At 39.9% G+C, this 19,859-nt stretch overlaps 1 protein-coding gene across 1 annotated transcript in view; it reads left to right on the top strand.

Moving 5' to 3' along the window:
* The window catches only part of LOC134205336 (unc-112-related protein), a 55,449-nt gene extending 36,039 nt beyond the window's left edge, over nucleotides 1–19,410 (top strand). Inside the window, exons 2-6 of the mRNA XM_062680503.1 lie at nucleotides 7,304–7,452; nucleotides 15,870–16,265; nucleotides 16,340–16,917; nucleotides 17,509–18,199; nucleotides 18,305–19,410. Coding sequence (XP_062536487.1) covers nucleotides 7,304–7,452; nucleotides 15,870–16,265; nucleotides 16,340–16,917; nucleotides 17,509–18,199; nucleotides 18,305–18,505 — 2,015 coding nt within the window. The 3' untranslated portion in view covers nucleotides 18,506–19,410. The remainder of the gene's footprint in view (nucleotides 1–7,303; nucleotides 7,453–15,869; nucleotides 16,266–16,339; nucleotides 16,918–17,508; nucleotides 18,200–18,304) is intronic.
* The last annotated feature ends 449 nt before the right edge of the window (nucleotides 19,411–19,859 follow it).

The raw sequence follows: 19,859 nt of genomic DNA, 5'->3' as shown, positions 1-19,859 counted from the left end.
GCCATTTTTCGAAGGGTATGAATAGCGGTACCTTAATCTAAAGAGGCCTTACAGTAAACTTGAGAAATATATGATTAAAAAATGACTACTTCATTTCTTCTCAATAGAAATGGAGCAGAAAGACATGCACTAAACAAATGACACGGGTATACTACAAAAGTTCAATGGAATGGACGCAGTGGTTCAACACGAACAAAAAAAAACTGGTCGGGAAGCTTTGTTGAACAGTGAAAACTAAACATCTGGACTTGTAAGGATATTCTACTAAAAAAATTATAAGAATTTGATCAACTGTTTTGTGACATACCTACTTGAATAATATTCAATTTATTTTGATTTTGGAAAGGTTTACAATAGAATCATTGTTTGAATTCTCATTGGCTGGATTTAGGAGCATACAAGTATGGAGGCCAATGATATGTGTAGACAGTTACGACTATTATACATTAAATTCTGGTTGGAAATGTTCCAGCTTCTTTTAAATCTAACCGTAGTTGGAGTCAGAAAAGAAATGTATATTTTTTCAAACAATCTTGTTTTTCAACAAGGTTGAATGAATTAAACAGGATGTTATCACGCTTTGCAAAAACTTGGAAAAGAAAGTTTGGCAGGTTTTGTTCTATTATTGTCAGGAGGGTTTTTTGTCGACCAAATTTTATGAAATTTGGCCACAATATTCTTTGACATGCAAAGAATGTTTAGGCCAAGTTTAAGCATAATCAGTCATAAAAAAACCCCTTACAATAATATAACAAAACTTGCCAAAGCCGTCATTCCCCTAGTACTTGGACTTGAGATTTTCCAACGACAAGTCCGAAAACTTGATCAAAGAAGACATGCGATGCAATATCGTTTTTCGGCATTTTCAACCCCCTCCCCCCTCTTGTCACAATCTGTCACAAATCACTGACCCCCCTCCCTCCCCCTATACGTATAATAGTAATGTATATAATGTTTTGTCTACTTCGTGCACTATTTTTGCAAGAAACTTTTGAGAATTTACTCCCTTAATAGCAAATTTAAATTTTTTTTTTGCTGGTCGAATTGTTTCTAAAATGTAATTATGTACTTTTTTTATTGTTGGACGTAACAAAAGACGATACCCCCTTTCTCCCCCTGTCACAAACTGTCACAAATTCTAGACCCCCATCCCCCCTCATTCCCCTAGTACTTGGACTTGAGATTTTCCAACGACAAGTCCGAAAACTTGATCAAAGAAGACATGCGATGCAATATCGGTTTTCGGCATTTTCAACCCCCTCCCCCTTCTTGTCACAATCTGTCACAAATCACTGACCCCCCTCCCTCCCCCTATACGTATAATAGTAATGTATATAATGTTTTGTCTACTTCGTGCACTATTTTTGCAAGAAACTTTTGAGAATTTACTCCCTTAATAGCAAATTTAATTTTTTTTTGCTGATCGAATTGTTTCTAAAATGTAATTATGTACTTTTTTTATTGTTGGACGTAACAAAAGACGATACCCCCTTTCTCCCCCTGTCACAAACTGTCACAAATTCTAGACCCCCATCCCCCCTCAAACCATGGACGTAATTTTTGAACAACCCCGGGGGGCACAGATGGGTCTTGAGGAAAGGAAGGGGCAGCCCCCCCCTTATTTACGCCAATGGCCCTATACAGCGCCATCGGGTTGTCATAATGACATTGTGAGTTGGAATGTCGACATTGATGGCGTTGAGGTTTCGGTTAATTGTTTTCACATGTTTTGTAAGAATTTTGTTTGAGCCTCCATGTCTGTTCTCTGTGATGGGAATTTCTTCAGTGTTACGTATTTTTGTCTATGTTAAAACGTCGATTTGTCGAATCTGATAGCACTCCCATGCAAACCAAAACCATCAATACATAGGTAAAGCCTTTGCCTACCTGTTGATGTGGTTGGTTTGCGAGGAAGTGCTAACAGATTTTAAAAAAAATCAACTTTTCATGGAATTTGATTCCGTATGGTATACCACCTTCTATATCATGTGAGTGCAAATGTGGGAGCGTTATACACATGGTTCTAAGACTGAGTGTCCATTCATGAGGAGGAGGAAAGTAGATCTTAACAAGATTCTTCAAGGGTGTTGCACCTCGATATATCACGGGGTCACATCTCCTGCTTTGATAGAGGGGTGAAGTGTCCATTCAGCATTTCCACAGTTATTAACCGCGAGGCTTCTAATCCAAGTTACCATTTTTGCATCCGCCATCTCGTTAGATGGTGCAAGCCAAAGTGCCGGCCCGACGTTCTCTGCCTATGATTTCATAGTTGACGTATCAATCATTCGAAATTTCACCGAATTTGACTAATTACTCGTTTACTAGGGTAATTCAAACGCTGCAACATCGATACGTTGCTTGTTCCAAACGCCAAACCTCATTTAAGTGCTTACGGGTTGAAACTGTTTAAGGTCACTCCTGACGGAATCCAAGTTTCAAAGTGCTCGCGTTTTCGGGGGCACACCACTCGATACGGAGACGGCGCACAACTGTCATTTTTGTTGATTTAGCTTTGCTGCGTCGCAGCATGCGTGAAATAATAAAAATGACAGTTGTGCGTTGCTTCCGTATCGAATGGTGTGCCCCCGAAAACGCGAGCACTTTGAAACATGGATTCCGTCAGGAGTGACCTTAAATTTACGATGTTTGTCCCCAAATTATTCGAAGTACATGCGAAAAGCAATGGTTGGTACGTCAACTATGAAATCATGGGCAGTTCTGTCGACCTGCCCCGTAATACCGCTACGTACCTATCGTCAATAGTGCAAACAACTTGTCAACGTTCGGCCGAATCTCCGTTCGCCTGTGCCAAGGAAATCATCTCACTGTAACTAGAACCGTTTCAACCCTTCCGGCGCTCAATTGCCCTCGGTAATTCATTACCCAACATTCCGGTATTCTATCGCGGTACCGATATTCCATCGTTCATCCGGCATTCCACCCTGCCGGCGCTTCATCGCTCTGATGGGATTTCATTACCTTGCCGTCAGTCTATCGTTCAGCTGGACATTCGTCGTCACACTGCAGTCCAAAGTTTTCCCGCCCTGTATTAAATCAAGAATAATTAAAGATTTGCTAATGCTACCCTCCCGAGCTCCAGTTACTATTAAGGTCCGAGTACCTCCCCATAAACAACCCTGGGACTCGAGGACCAAAAGAGGTCTTGCGTACCCCATAGGTTGCCGTTGGCCGTTGGTTCTGTCGAGCAGTTTCTCGAGGGCAAGAGGTCGCCCCAGAAACGGTAGCAGAATAAAACGCACTATTTATTGTAACTTTGATACGCATGGAGCTATTACAACCAGTATTCCATAAACAAACATGAAGAAATGATCATAGATTGAGTGGAAGGATTGACGGATTGAAGAAGAGAGAAGAAATTATTGATAGCGTTAAACCGCTCCATTGCGAGGTGTATTTACTGCCGTTACCGGCTCCAGTCCTGACTGACTCCGCCAGTGCCAACGTTGCAGCGACCACCCGACACACACGCTTGCGAACAACAGGTGACTACCTTCTCCTAGATCCCGGGCACTGTGGGGTGCCAGAGAAGTCACTGCGGACATTTTGGCTGGAGTCAGTTAGTCACCAAGGCTCTGTGGTATCTCGACTGTTAAATATATGAGATGAGATTCGGCTTTACAGTCTCAAAATTGTTCAAACAATAATGTTTTAACTGCCCGACGTTTCGGCTGTGTTTGGCAGCCTTCTCTAATTTCCCCCAGAAGAAGGCTGCCAAACACAGCCGAAACGTCGGGTGTTAAAACATTATTGTTTGAACAATTTTAAGACTGTAAAGCCGAATCCCATCACATTAAAAAGATTGTCAACCATGATTGGGAGATCCAATGGGAAGCTTCCAGAACCACGTAGCCACGGAAGGTCACGGATCCACGGCACCCTGAAACGACAAGTCATCTGTCGCACCATCCGTACCGACCGGTGATTTGCCGGTGTCCAATGTTTAACATTCCTCGATCAAGACTTGTTTTGCGATGCACAAGCGCAGTTTTGATCATTCTCAGTGTTGTGATCCTAAGAAGTTTACGGTAACACTGGTAACACTACTCCCGGGTACCATTTTCACCGGGTTGCTGTCCGACATTCTGGTTACGTACCCGACCCACCGCAGTCGTCCGATTTTTTCTTAGTGTTAACGATGTCTATCAACAGCTGATGCAAGTCGTGGTTCATTCCCTCCTCCACGTATCCTCCGCCAACTGCTCCTCACGAAACATGGTACGCAGCGAAAACTTCAAGTGTGAGTTGGTCCTCCACGAGCATAATCTAGGTCTCAATTTTGTCGCAATAACATTAGAAAATATCGAATTAAGACCGCAAGTAAAACTCTAGCACAAAATACATTGTTTAAGCTTCTTAATCTACAGACATATTTGTTGTGAAATTAATGGCGGAATGTAACGCGAATAAACTTAGCCAATAAGATAGCAATACCAAATTTTTAAAATGACTTATCTGCTTTCGTAAACAAGGATTCAAACGTCGATTTGACGAATATGGTAGCACTCCCACTCAACCCAACAGCATCAATAGGTAGCAGAAGCCTTCACTTACGTGTTGATGGTGTGGGTTAGCTTGGGAGTGCTTTCAGTTTCGTCAAATCGACGTTTGAATCTTTGTTTACAAAAGCAGATAAGTCGTTTTGAAAATTTGGTATTGATATCTGAAACAGAATAATAATTCATTGATTATCGTATCTAACATTTCGTGACTCAATAATTTGAATGGAAACGCGTAAACATCCGAAAAATACAATAAAGAATGCCGGAAAACGCCTTCACATTCGTGCATATTCAATCAACTTGTTGTTTGCCTTTTTCTGAGCATTGCTAACACCCCGGCCCGGGCCATTTCATTATTATTAGCTTGTTTGGCGGATCACATCTACCGCACTGTGGGCAGCGGGCACCGAAATACCGATCACCGCTCTCTCGATTGCGTCATCGATTCTCAGTTTTCAGCTTGGTGTCGTGCATAGGATTATTACCCCGGCCAGGCAGGCGGAAGGTCGGAAATACACGCAAATCAGTATGCGTCTAGAACGGAGGTGCCACCATATGGGGAGGACGATTTTAAAGAAAACTGTTCACCTATCCGAATTCGAAAAACTTTCGTATATCTTATGAAGCAGAACGCAATAAAATATGATAACGAGCAGCTTAGCGAATAGTTCGTACCTGTTCGTACTAATACGGAAAGTCAAATCCGATACGATGTTTATTGATTTGCCTACAAATGTGACTATTTTGCAAAAGGCAAGTGAAGATGCTTTCGAGGTTCTGAAAATGTCAACATATATTTTATATTGTATTTTGTGTATTATATGTAGCTTTTCCAGATTAGGCATCTATAAACAAAATTGATTTTGTTCATTGAGCCACCTGTACCCACATGGTGGATGATCTATTACAATACAGTTGTACCGAAATCATTTCACTTACAAAACGAACTCGGATAAACTTAGTGTACATACCAATCGGCTTAGTTGTATAAACTAAACAAATATCTGTTTGTCCGTGTGTATGTGTGTGTGCACAAAAGCTAGGAAAAACATTGGCACACTTTTCAGGTAGTAATCCTTAACCGTTTTTCTCACAAAAAGTTACATTTGACAGGAGATTAGCTTAGTTTATCACTAGCAACCTTATAACAAGAGACCGGCGAAGTGAAAAACTGTCGAAATGGCAACGTATTAAAATGCATGATATCGTAAAAATAAGACTGGCAGCACTTGAACTTTTTGCTCGCTTCTTATGGATGCAAAATGTAAACAAGTCGAATTGGAACCGCTTTTGACGGTTCGATTGGAAACAAGATGGCGTCTTCGCCGATCTCTTATTGTAGTATTTCTATTTATCACTATTGAATGTGATAACGATCGACCATTGCGATCAACAGTTTTAAAGAAAATAATGGCTTGAACCATAAAGGTTGGTGTCTTGGCTAAATACGAGAAAGGCACTATCACTACTAAGTGAATTAATTTGTTTTTTTTCTTTTTCTGCGATCAACACTTATTTTCATAGGGTAAACGATCGTAGTGAATGTATTATAATTGAGTAGTGTCAAGGTAGTGCAGAATCTACTTTGAACGTAGCAGCATGCATCACTCTAATAGTATTCACGTTGGTGCCGTTTCAGCATACGGTCTACATATTCGGCTCAACGTCATTCTACATTCTAATCGATTATTGCTGATTAAGTAGCTCGTAAAACAATTTCTATTCTTTCGGTTGTGCTCCTAACAGATCGCGAACACATGCACAGCAATTAATACAACGTTTATTCAAACTAATCAAAATACTTCCGCTAGTAAACGTTTACGCCTTCCGCCTAATTTTTTATAGCGGTATTGCTCAAACGTTCCTGAAACCAAAAACCGTTCTCCACACACAAGTATTTACCAAACGTTTGTATGTCTCTAAATCTCATCGCAAGCCGTACCGTGCTCACTATTGCTGTTGTTGGCGCCAAACAGTTGACCTTTCCGACGAGTGCGAAGTGCGACTTTTATTCGCCGGAGCTCGAGTCACAACAAAACGGCAGCTATGGAATGGATGGAATGGGTTAATGGGATTTGGATTTGGTCGCTGAACCGCATCCAGGAAGGCTTTCCTAATATGGACTCAGTTCAGACGCCGTCGTCGTCGTGCGGTGGGGATTAAGCCATTCGGTTGTAATCTCCTCTCTGAATGTGAAGTAGGGGGAGGAGGAGGTATATTGGATGACGACACGCAATAGACGGCCTAACCGCGTGAGTAGCAGTCATTAATGGCACACGGCTCGACGAAAGTAGGATGCCCTACGATTTTCGATAGAGCACACACAATTTTAGTAACTGTATCAAGGTCACGAATCGTCTGCTTGGCTTTGAAACTCGTTTTTCATGCGACTGGTGGTGACTGGTGACGCGCTACGTACGCGACTGCGGGAACGAGGGAGTCCCTTGCTTGAAAATAAAAACTCAATAGAGATGAAGATGAGCGACTGTAGACGTACACCACGCAGGGAATGATGACGATAAAATACATGTTTAAGTCGAGCTGCCGAGAAAAAAATATTCCTTAAAAATGACGCATTATGAGTGCGACAGACCTGCGGACGAATAAGACATGGTTTCAATGTCATTATCCGATGATGTAAGAAGTGCGCCTTGAATTCATTTAATCAAATAATAATGAATATATTTTTTATGTTTGATGTTAGATTGTAAATTTCAATAAATCCTTTACCTACGCGAAAACGACAGATTGTAATTAGAGGTTGTTATTTCTAATTTCAGAAAATCCAAAAGATTGGTCCGATCATGCCTTGTGGTGGCCTGTCAGAAATGTATGGCTGACAAGAACCAAATCGACGCTCGATCAGGTTGGATTGCACGCAGATGCCTTACTACACTTCACACCAATGCACAAAACGTTACGAGTTCAGGTGAGTTCAAGAATATGAGTTACATTTACATAAATAATGTGTTCTTGAAGATCTGGAATTCACTGGATCCGGCGAAAGACTGCAAAAAAAACATCACTAATCAACAAAATTAGACCAGGAGGTTTGTCGCTTGTGTTTTTTTCCTGACTTCGTTGAAGTTATTTGCGTGTTTTATGCTTGTACATGTAAGAAGGCCAATAATCTGATATTTGAGTGTATATCCGAAGAACTTGTGCCTTCTCGGAACAGGGTATACCTATAGATTAGGGGAATGGAGGCAAGACACCCACGCTAAGGAAAATTCCGATTTCATAAGTGAAAACTTCCGTTATGTGAGGGTTGAGTAAGTTATTTTTAGCGTGATTATACATTAACATCTCAGCGTATCAATGAATTATTGGCAATGGCATATGCACAAATAGCCAGCATCAGTTAACCGCCAGAAATTGGTATAGCAAAAGACATCTAACGCGTGTTTTCTCAATATTACGAAAAACTAATTGGTACCGGTTATGTAGGAAGGTGTCCCTTACTACGCCTACCAAATATTTTTTTAATGAAGGTGCTTAATTTTGATAAATCGAACCTTAGATGCTTGGCGGATTTAGTGTACATGACACTACCAGTTAAGCTAGTTCTAACGAAATCTAAGAGATATGGAGAACTATCGTATGCTACAAAGTTGTTTGAAAGGCAAAATATATTATCTTAAAGTTTATTTTGGAATTCACTGACTTAGTAGTCATAGCGGAATTACCAGTTGGATCAAATATCCGAAATTCACGAAGTTAAAAACGTCGCCAGCGTTCACCAAGCTATTAGTTTGGAGTTATTAGCTCACATTACTAGGACAATGCTCGAGGAGGACTTGCAAGCACTCGGAATGTAGGTGCTTATGACCAGGAAGACGGTGTTTGGCGGCGAAGGATGAACCACAAGCTCGCCCAGCTCTATGTCGAACCCAGCATCCAGAAGGTAGCTAAAGCCGGATGGGTACGATTTGCAGGGCATGTTGCAAGAATGCTGGACGGCAAAGATGTTGTTCGCCTACGATCCGGCAGGTACGAGACGGCGTGGAGCGCAGCGAGCGGTGTATACGAGGATGATATATACGAGGATGATAGTTGGATTTAATTGAGGGAATAAGATATTTAGATTATTGCTGCAATCTATTTGTTTCTTGAGAGATCAATATCATAACATTTAAAAGATATAATCTATTGACATCCAGATCGTGGTTCTGTGATTAAAAACCACGATGTTAAGACAAATTTTATTATGGAGCTCAGTTTTCAAAGGAATTAATCGGTTTCTCAAATGATGTCAATGTTCATATTCGTCTTGCGTAACTAACTTAGAAAAAAATCAAATAACTCGGCCTCTACTCGTCAGATCTCCGTGGCGTGCACACGCACCCTCTGGGAGCTGCTGTCATCGCATTTCACTCCGGCAATTTGGGGCCACACACATTACAGGAACTTTTCATTAGCGTAAACCGAAGAATAGCATATCCGCTACTGACTACCGATGATGGTTATAGAATTAAGTACCTGAGAACAGTTGGTTTTAAAACCAGGCGGGGCAAGATACCTCAACAGTCAACGAATGTGTCACATGTTTTTTTTTTCGCAAAGCGAATTGATGTAATATAATCGAAGTGCTGTCTATCTTGGATTGGCAGCATATCCTTGATCCGTTGTACTTGAGCTTTTGTACCTGCTAATCAATATTGCGCTTGAATGTGTCATGGATAGAGTCGAGTGTAGCAATCGGGATAGATCTTAAACATATCCAGCCTTTATTTGCTTTGCGGATGATATGGACATTATCGATCGATGGTGACTCAATTCCTTCACTTTGGATCTTTCCTGACAGCTAACAATAACGTTAGTCGTGAAATACGAAAGAGCATCATATGTAGAAGTCATGCCTACAATGTGCTTCAGAATAGCCTATGACAAAATGCCGAGAGGACAATAGGCCGAAAGACAAAACGTCGAAAGAACAAAAGGTCGAAAGGGACAACAGGTCGAAAAAGACAATAGGTAAAAGAAGAAAGAAAAAGGATAAAGGTAGAAAGAAATGGTAGATGGTAGAAAGAGGAAGGAGGCAGAAAGACAAAGTAGGCAAAATGTAGAAAAGAAAGAAGAAACAGCAAGAGGAGAGAAGAGAGAAGTCTTTTTCGACTTTTGTTCCCTTTCGACCTATTGTCCCTAATCTCTCCAGAAGAAAATTGCATTCTAAGAAGATTCACACTTATGAACATGAGACCATGATCCATGATCGAGGACACCTTGCAAGCCCTTGGAGTTTTCGACGACACGTGCTTAGGATAAGCTTTGGCGGGGTGCAACAGAAGGATGTGTAGCAAAGTAGCGAAGGATGAACCACGAGCATGCCGTCTGGATACGCAGTATTCAGAAGGTAGCTACATCTAGAAGAAAACTATGGGCGGGGCAGCGTTGGTATTCAGCTACGCCGTTTCTTCGGCTACTGTGATTAGAATAAAAAACCCAGATTAATCCACCTACAGTGAGATTTTGACCCTTCCTTAGTTATAAGGATTTTTTTCCAGACTCCAGTATTTAAAACGAGATAAAACTACTCAGCTTCCCACGGCGATTTACCGTGAAAGTGATAAAATAATTTCCTACCCAAAGGCGGATGTCTTGAGTTGAGTGACAACTTAACGAATGATATCGTTCTGTACTTCATGCTGCCTATCTATAAGGCGCTCGTCGGATTGAATAACTATTGTGACATGGTTAGCAACTATCGTAACGCTGGTTGCATATATTGTACTCGTAATTTCGACACCTCGATATTAATTAATCCAGAACTAACTAAATCATTCATTGATCTGAGCGAAACTCAATAGCGTTCAATAATAACATATATTTCACCTTATGGATGCCTAATTTGGTAAAACTAAACTTGTTCAATACCTTAAAAATGAGCGAGATTTTTATGGTAGTAAATTTCAGAATTTGCACACATACGCACACATACATGCATACAAGTGATCTATTAGTGTCTCAAAACATGCTCACATTTGCTATCTAGCTTCTACTGAAGAAATTTTTGAAATCCTTTCAATTTTTACGTTTTGCTTTTCTGAGAAGATTTTTTTGTACATGCTTCTATATGTTCCTCAATAAAAATCATTTGTTTCTTTGAAACAAATCAGAAAAATAGGCATAATTCCATATCATATAATTTGTTATAATTATATTTTCAATGTCAAAGTGAATTTGTTTCAAATACCATACATTTTATTTAATAATTCACGAGATTTCTTGATAGATTAATACGTAACACACCTGCGTAACGCATACAAAGTGAAATTATAGACACTTCCGAAGGAAGGGTCAAAAACATCATTAGTTATGATGAAAGTATAAAAATGAGTGCTGTTAACACTCACACCATAATAAGGGATGAATGACCGCCTGAGTTAATATCCCTCAAAAACAAACCATCATCATCAACACCATAATCGATCACAAACTTTAAAAATTAAATAGTCGGGGTTCAGAAAAAGCCAATGGAAAATTACCCACTGTCTAGAACACAATTTTCGTGTATCAGAACCAATTGATCACAAATCGAATCAGCAATCCTTTTACCTTATAATTGAGAATATCCAATACCAACAAATGTACGAATTAATTGATATGAATTACTTTCGGTTTTCATTCTACGAACAAAATATCAAAAATCAGTCACAAAAGCGATTGGTGCGGTTTCGCTGAACGCCGACCCCGAGCCCCGTCTTGGCACGACTTGCCAAAAATAGCCAGGCTGTTAACAATATAGAGCTGTACAAAAAATTAGAAAATTAGAAATTCAAAAATAGTGGAGCCAGAAGTTTATACTCTGTCGCAGATCTACTTGCTCTTATCTTATCTTATCTCTTATCGTGCTTCCGTAAACCAAAATACGGATATTCAGCTCGATATTACATATATGACAGTCTTCGTTACGTTGGTTGATCGATAGATCTGTACTCAAAGGAGTTCTTAGAAGACCTGCACCCCTTCGAAAATGATGATAAACCACCAAAAGTGTTTCCATATAATACAGTGAGGCTATTCGGCTTGAAGCCACACATGCGACTTTCGTCATTACGCTGGTTGATCCAGCGTATTTCTATTGTCCAGAATTGGGCTATTTCACTAGAAGTCACACGTGAGCAGTTCATTATTACGCTGATTGCTCCTGTAGGTCTATTCTTCAAGAAGTTCTTGGGTGACCTACAAACCTTGAAAATGTTTATAAACCACTCCACTAGAAGTCACATAGGAAAACTGCATCGTTACGCTGGTTGATCCGTAGGTCTATTCTGCCGCTAATCGCAAGTCGAGCACATCTGGTTATGAATGCCAGTATATTACAAGGATTTTTTGGATAACCTACAAATCTTGAACATGATAATAAACCACCCAGCGTTGTTCTATGAATATTTCGCTAGAAGTCACAAGTGAGAAGCCCATCGTTACGCTGGTTGGTCCGTAGGTCTATTCTTCGAAGTGATGAAGTACCTTCAAACCTTGTAAATGATGATAAACACCCAGCATGTTTCTGTGGGCTAGAATGGGACTACACCGCTCGAAGTCACACATGGAAAGTCCATCGTTACGCTGGTTGATTCGTAGGTCTATACTCCAAGGAGTTCTTGAATGACTTACAAACCTTGAAAATAAATATAAACCACCCAGCGTATTTATATGGACCAAAATGGGGATATTTCGCTAGAAATAACAAGTGAGTTGATACTTGGGTCTATACTTCAAGGAATTCACACATGGAAGTGCATCGTTACGCTGGTTGATCCGTAGGTCCATTCTTCAAGGAGATCTTGGATGACCAACACACCTTGAAAATGAATATGAACCATCTAGCGTGTTTTTGTGGGCCAAAATGGGGCTATTTTGCTAGAAGTCACAAGTGAGAAGCCCATCGTTACGCTGGTTGATCCGTAGGTCTATTCCTTAAGGAGTTCTTGGATGACATTAAAACCTTAAAAAATATTATACAGCTCTCAGCTTGTTTCTATGCATCAGCATGGGGCTATTTCGCTAAAATTCACTGATGAGAAGTCCATCGTTACGTTGGTTGGTTGGTCTGTTCTTCAAGAAGTTCTTGGATCACCTAAACTGCCTACAGGTATGTTCCGTTTTTATCAACACGGTCCGTGAGTTTCAGTTGATAAAATCGGAACAGTGACAAAATCGGAATAATTTTCTTAGACGATTTTTTTAACCTAAAATTTTTGTAAAAATAATTTATTGCTGGTAAAATGTGAGATTTTCAGGTTCTAACATTTTTAAATGCTAAATGTCCATAAACCACGTGAACATGCTAGTGGATGGCAAGGGTTAATGAAAAGACATAGGAAATATGTATTTATCACCAATGGTGACAGATTGAGGTTCCTGACAAGTAAGGAGTGTATCAAGGGAACGTCCATAAATGATGTTACGAAAAATTAACCATTGTTAATCCCTCCTCCATTCATTGTCCCAGTTTTTGTATGAAATTTCATATAAATTGATATGAGTAGCCACGCTTTTAGAAACCCTCTCCCTCCCTCTCCTCCGCGTGACGTAATTTATGAACGTTCCCTAAGATAAGGTGGCATCCGTTGATAACATAACAATAAATTTGAAAATATTTGACCTCCTTAACCCTTTCGGGACGGATGGGTCATATATGCCCAGCGTTTGAGATTGGCTGTGAAAAACTACCGAAGAGAGCTAGGTCCCCAGTTTCTTCAGCAAAAATGTTCATCAGGATGTCGGCTACCCAGGAAAAATATTGGAGGTCAAGTTTGACTATACCCTGAAGACCTAGATATCCAAAACCTTGGGAAGATTTTGCTTCTGACAGCTTGCAGATGAATCTGAAATATTTGGATCCTATACCACATTGTTTAATAAATCTGAACACTCAATCAAGTTTAGTCATCTTGATCGTTGAGACAGTGATCAGTTTTCTGGAATACGAGATACTCAAGGTTCTTCAAAACGTTTTCGAATTCAGCCCACGGTATCTACCAAATCAACCAAGGCTTATGCAAAGTCATCATCATCGTCATATACCCAATCCAGTCCAATAGGCACATGCTCATCATTTAAATCCCGTTTTCTCAATGATGGTCAAGGTATTCCAAAACGATCCCAAATTCAACCCAAAGTATCCACCGGACAACCAAAGCTTCATGCAATGTCCTCAACATCGATATGTACCCAACATGGTTCAATAAGCATGTGCGCACCATGCAAACTCAATTCTCTTGAATTTCAGATGTTCAAGGTACTCCAAAGCATTCTCGAGTTCAGCTCAAGGTATCTACCACGTCAATCAATCAAAGTTTTTGCAATGTCTTTGGTAATATCCAATAGGAATAATGTAAACACAATTTTCTGGAATACGAGGTGTTCATGGTTAGATCCGGTCCGGTCTAGAATATTTTCGTTTGGGAAACATTCTAGATTCCCTGGGCATAGCGTTCCCTTTGTACATGGCTCACAAGAATGTTGTTCTGAACTCAAGGACGTTTTGAACAACCGAAAAGGCCTGTAACCGCTTGTAAAAATAATGAGTGAAATACTATCGGCTAAATGGATCTGCTGGGATGTTCAACGATGCATTTATACATAGTCCAGGGCTTGGTTGATTGGGTAGATCATATGTTCTGAACTGATTTGAACTCAAGGATGTTTTGGAGAAACTAAAAGGCCTATAGTTGCGTGTAAAAGTAATGAGTGAAATCTTATCGGCTCAATGTACCTGCGGCGATGTTCAACGATGCACGAATACGTCGTTCAAGGCTTGGTTGATCGGGTATATCACATGGTCTGAGCTTCAGGGCGTTTTGGAGACCCTGAAATAGTTTACGTTTATTGAAAACTCGATCAATTCATATCTTATGATTACATAGATATTTTTGGACATAAATCCCAGCTTAGGAGATTTTGTTTGTAGACATATTTCCTAATGCATTCCAATGAGGATATGTACTCCAGAACAGTTTGGACGGCCTAGAACATCCGAAAAAGTTTCTCAACGATTTTTCGGTTATATCAGAACGCCAGATAACAATGTAATCCTTCGTGCTGAAGTAATATAGTGCAAACAAACCCGCATCTTGTCTCTTTTATTTTGATGGGGAGAAGTCGGTAAAGAGAAACCTTGTCTTGTTAGTTACGGCTTTTTTACCGCTAGTGCTTGAAATACTATAAATACAATATTTGGCCAGACACTAACCCAAGTTATTTAATTTTAAAAGCTAAATCTCTAAAAAAAATGATTGAATTTCCTTGTTTATAAAAACGGAATAATTTTGTTGACGAAATCGGAGCGTGATAAAATCGGAGCGTGACAAAATCGGAACATATCTGTATAAGGCTGATCTGGTCCATATAGACACAAACTCATGCAGATATGATAAGATAACCTTGGAAATTCTGAGGTACCGATGGAAAGGCTTGCTGAAAAGAACAATATCATTACTAGTAACTCTTTTCCGTTCACAAAGTGAAATGTAACTGAATTCAATCAATTTAGCATTCAAATAATTTCAATGAAACGCGTCAGAAAACGCGTTTTTGTTTATGTATGTGCGCCACCTGGTGAGTAAATTCCGAAACCAAATTCGCACCGAGTCAAACCTATGGGTCTAGGGAAGTTATCAGTGAAAACCGTATTTCGAAATATTGTGTCAAACCTAAGAAATCAACATTACAAGTACTGTCTCATAAACAGGACGCTGAGACTTTAAAGCATTTGTCCTATTTTTAGGACACTGGGATAATATGAGTTAAAAGAGCGCAGTATATGCATTTTGAAAAATAAAACTAAATTGTTGCTAAAACTAAATTGTTTTGTTACCAAAATCGAAGGGGCTCTGCACCTTCAAATCCAAATTAATTTAGATACACCAGCGACATTAAGGGAAACAAAAAATGCGATAAAAAATCATTTTCGAATAGGTAAATTGGTTCATGCTATGCAAATACATTGCCTGCGCAGCAAACATATGTTCAATATAAGTACGAAACAGTTGATGCTGACGGCCTCCTTCCCAAATTGCGTTGGCGCTAGCGCGTAAATAACATTATCATTAATTACATCAAAAAGACTTTTTTATGAATGAAATACGTTCTCCGTATGGTCACAACCAACCTGAACGAGTGTTCCAAACGAGCCAAGAAACTCTGAATGAAATTCAAATAAGCATGCGTTGGCCGGACACCGTTTTGCAACAGGTCGATATTAGGAAAGAAACGGCAATAAACCGCTTGATTCTGAATTAATAACACGGGGTCGCGTGTGGGCTGTCGCTAGCTACTTGCTTAGGTGGTTTGCACATACCTACTAATACATGTCGTATATTTCTCTTCTCATGCCCACAGATGCCGGATTTGAGATACCTGGACTGTCGTGTCGATTACTCGATCAAAACTTTTGGCGCAGTCGTAGCTTTGTGCAAAGATTTGGGCATCCGGCACCCCGAAGAGCTTTCACTATGCAAGCCGCTGGAACCTGCTCACTTGAAGAAAAATTACGCCGATCTACCGAAAAAGAAATTTCCAGTTGAGCAGAATGGCAATGCAGCCAGGGATTTTGTTCACCCAGCGCCCGATACCAACACATTTATCCCGGCCACGGCGACAGGTTTTCATGGAAGCAATGGCAGCATCGACGGACCCACAAACGGCGGACCATTTTCATGTGCACCGGTGCAACATCCACTTTATACGCCCAACAAACCAGCTTTGCAGAGCACACCGATCAGCTCTCCCACAGGTGTAAGTAAAACGAATCGCATGATGTCATCCTGGCAATGTTGTTTAAAATTAACTTTGCACTTCCTTCCCAACAGACATTGAGGCACAATTACACGAACGGACACACTTCATTTAACGAGTCATCTTCAAGTTTGGGCGATGCGATCGATAATCTGGCGTACAGCCCGTGCGCCCCTAGTCCGGAAGCGCGATCGCGCTTGGTTAAGCCAAAAACGCTTGTAGAACGAGCACGCATGAACGTGGGCTGGCTGGACTCATCATTGTCAATAATGGAGCAAGGCATTCGGGAGTTTGACACTTTGTGCCTACGGTTCAAGTACTACACATTCTTTGACCTCAATCCCAAATACGATCAAGTGCGGATCAATCAACTGTACGAGCAGGCTAAATGGCAGCTTCAGAACGAAGAAATCGAATGTACCGAGGAAGAAATGCTCATGTTTGGAGCATTGCAGTTTCAGGTGAATCTGCAAAACGAAATACCACAACCGGATTCAGGAATCGACACATCAAGTTTAGACAATGCGGCGGATGACGATGTTGATGCAGCACTGCGCGAGCTCCAGATTACATTGGAAGGACCAAGTAACGGCCACAACGCTGGCGATATCACGCACATACCAGAGCTAACAGATTATCTACGGTTTTTAAAGTGAGTATTCAGAAAATATCTTTTGTTCCACCACACTCGATTCTGGCTCATGTTCTAAATGTTCTCTGAAAATATGACTGGACAAAAACTGACTTGAGACAAACAGTGTTATGTTTGCATGTTTACCTCAAATTAATTGTAGCATATTTCTACGGAGCGCTGGTGAAAAAAGCAATACTTTTCAGCTTTCACGCAAGGAAAACTGTACCTATCTCAATTAATCGTTCCAATGATTAGTAATCAATTTTAATCCATGCTGCAATTCTCTGCTGATGATCGCGTAATATCTCAACAGTCCCTATGTTGCACTGCACATTTCCCCTTTTTAAAAATTCAATGATCATGCCTAATTAACAATCAATAAGGATGCAATTTTCATTGAAGCTCTTGGAAAGTAATGCCTTGGAAGCTATTGGTTTTCTTATTGCTAGGTGCTTTGTTGAAATATTCCATTATTCGCTTGGTTAGGGCTCAGTTAATATTAAATCAAACAACTCTAATTTTTGAAGAACACTAAGAATAAGTCCAATAAGTTTGTTGTATCAAAATAATGCAACGTCCGAATTAAACGAAACTCATTTCTCTTTCCAGACCCAAGAAATTTACTTTGAAAGGGTATAAACGCTATTGGTTTACGTACAAAGATCTTCATTTACACTTGTACAAAAGCAGAGATGATGCCCGGTCGAACAATCCACCGCAGGTTTCCATCAATCTTCGCGGTTGCGAAGTCACACCGGAAGTCAATCTTTCACAAAACAAATTCAACATCAAACTAGAGGTGCCACTGGAACAAAACTCCAACAGTGAAATGTGGATTCGCTGCGACAGCGAAGAGCAGTACGCTAAATGGATGGCAGCTTGTAGATTAGCATCCAAAGGACGTTCGCTGGCAGACAGTTCATACGACAGTGAAGTGTCCAGTATCAAATCCTTCCTGAGTATGCAGAAGCCCGCCCAAGCGCCGGCAGTAACAATCAACCCGAACAACATCGATCCGAACGAATACTTATCGGTTAGGTACGCGAAGAAACTGAAGAACAAAGCAGTTATGAGGATGCTGGAAGCACACGCCAACGTTAAGGATCTGTCACTGGTGGATGCTAAACTGAGCTACATCCGGGCATGGCAGAGCCTTCCGGAATTTGGAGTTACCCTTTTTGTTATCAAGTTTGATGGACATAAAAAGGAAGAACTGCTTGGTGTGGCCAGTAATCGTATCATGAAAATGGACATCAATACGGGTGATCATTTGAAAACCTGGCGCTATAACACAATGAAGGTGAGTTACAGGGGGAATGGTGGAAGTTATTGCTAGAGAAGTTTTACCTGTTAAACTATTTTCGCAGTGCGTAAACAAATATTTTAATGACATTTTATATTTCAGGCCTGGAACGTCAACTGGGAGATCAAGTGCATGATGATCCAGTTCCAAGGGGAAAGCATCGTGTTCTCCTCGTTGTCCGCGGACTGCAAGGTCATACACGAGTTCATCGGTGGCTACATTTTCATGTCGATGCGATCGAAGGAAACGAATCAAACGCTTAACGAGGAGCTTTTCCACAAGCTTACGGGTGGCTGGAACTAAACCCCCTCTATAAACAAATCCAACGAGTCGTAAAATTTGGTTTCCCTTATTCTACATCCTTGTATATAGTATACGTTATAGAAACACCGCTAGGAGCTTGATCTAATGTTTAACAATTTAGCAAATTTTTGTTCCATGCAATCTGGAAGGTATTTTCTGAAATCTTTTAAGGGTGAACATAAATTAGTGAGACAATCAGTTGTTCAACAAGCTAAAGATGATGAAAAGTTTATTTATGGAAGACCCCGTTTTGATGTTTTTGCAAGGGAAAAACGCACATGTTAACACGCAATAATTAGGATACACGCAAACAAAATTTAGAACAAGCAAATGCCAAAAGTGTCTTCTGAAATATGTAAAAACCAATCAAACATGTAGGTACTATAGAATTAAATATAATACATCGGTATTGCAACTATATTTATGTTACATATATAATATGAAACGTTGTTTTAAACTTACTAGTTGAGCTACTTAAATGTTCAGAAATCAAAGCCAATTTTGGCCTAGCAGTTTAACTATGAAGGATTTTTTTTACATTGAATAACTAATGACAGTTTCAGTTTAATAGTTCAATAAACTGTTGCATACCGCCGTCGGGGGTAACAATGGATCAAATGGGGATGAGAATGGGTCACGGTTTGAAGAATAGATTTTATGTATCTGAGCGCAAGAACTCTAAATTATAAGAGACCTTTTTGAACCTTTTTGTTATCCGACTATCGGTGAGAGCAATGACCCATTCTCACACCCTAGACCCATTGCCATTCCTGATGATGGTACAATGTGAAAAACTTACTTTAAAAGGAACAATAAGTTTTTTAAGATAACTAAAACATAATTGCTTTGTAACTAATAATTGTGTACGATACATGTTGAATAAATTGTACTAAATCTTCTAGAAAGGTATTTTGTATTTTTAGCTTTAATTATATATATATATATATATATATATATATATATATATATATATATATATATATAATCATCCAATCCTATAATGCCGTAATCTGAAATGCGCCAAATTACAAGCTATGTGTTTCCCAGTTTTCTGTTGAAGCGCTACAAATCGTTAACACCATTTTCGGAAAATGGTAATAAACCGGTAATTTTCGAAAAATTGTAATAAACTGGAAATGGTAATTAAACAATAAAGTATTAAGGCAGTATAGCCAAGCCTAGCGGTAAGATGCGCGGCTATAAAGCAAGACCATGCTGAGGATAGCTGGGTTCGATTCCCGATGCCGGTCTAGGCAATTTTCGGTTTGGAAATTGTCTCGACTTCCCTGGGCATAAAAGTATCATCATGATATACGAATGCAAAAATGGTAACTTGGCTTACAAACCTCGCGGT

Source organism: Armigeres subalbatus, chromosome 1, assembly GCF_024139115.2.
Source record: "Armigeres subalbatus isolate Guangzhou_Male chromosome 1, GZ_Asu_2, whole genome shotgun sequence".
In the NCBI taxonomy this organism is placed as follows: Eukaryota; Metazoa; Arthropoda; class Insecta; order Diptera; family Culicidae; genus Armigeres; species Armigeres subalbatus.
Note: the sequence above shows the minus strand (reverse complement) of the source record. Positions and strands in the feature narration are given on the sequence as shown.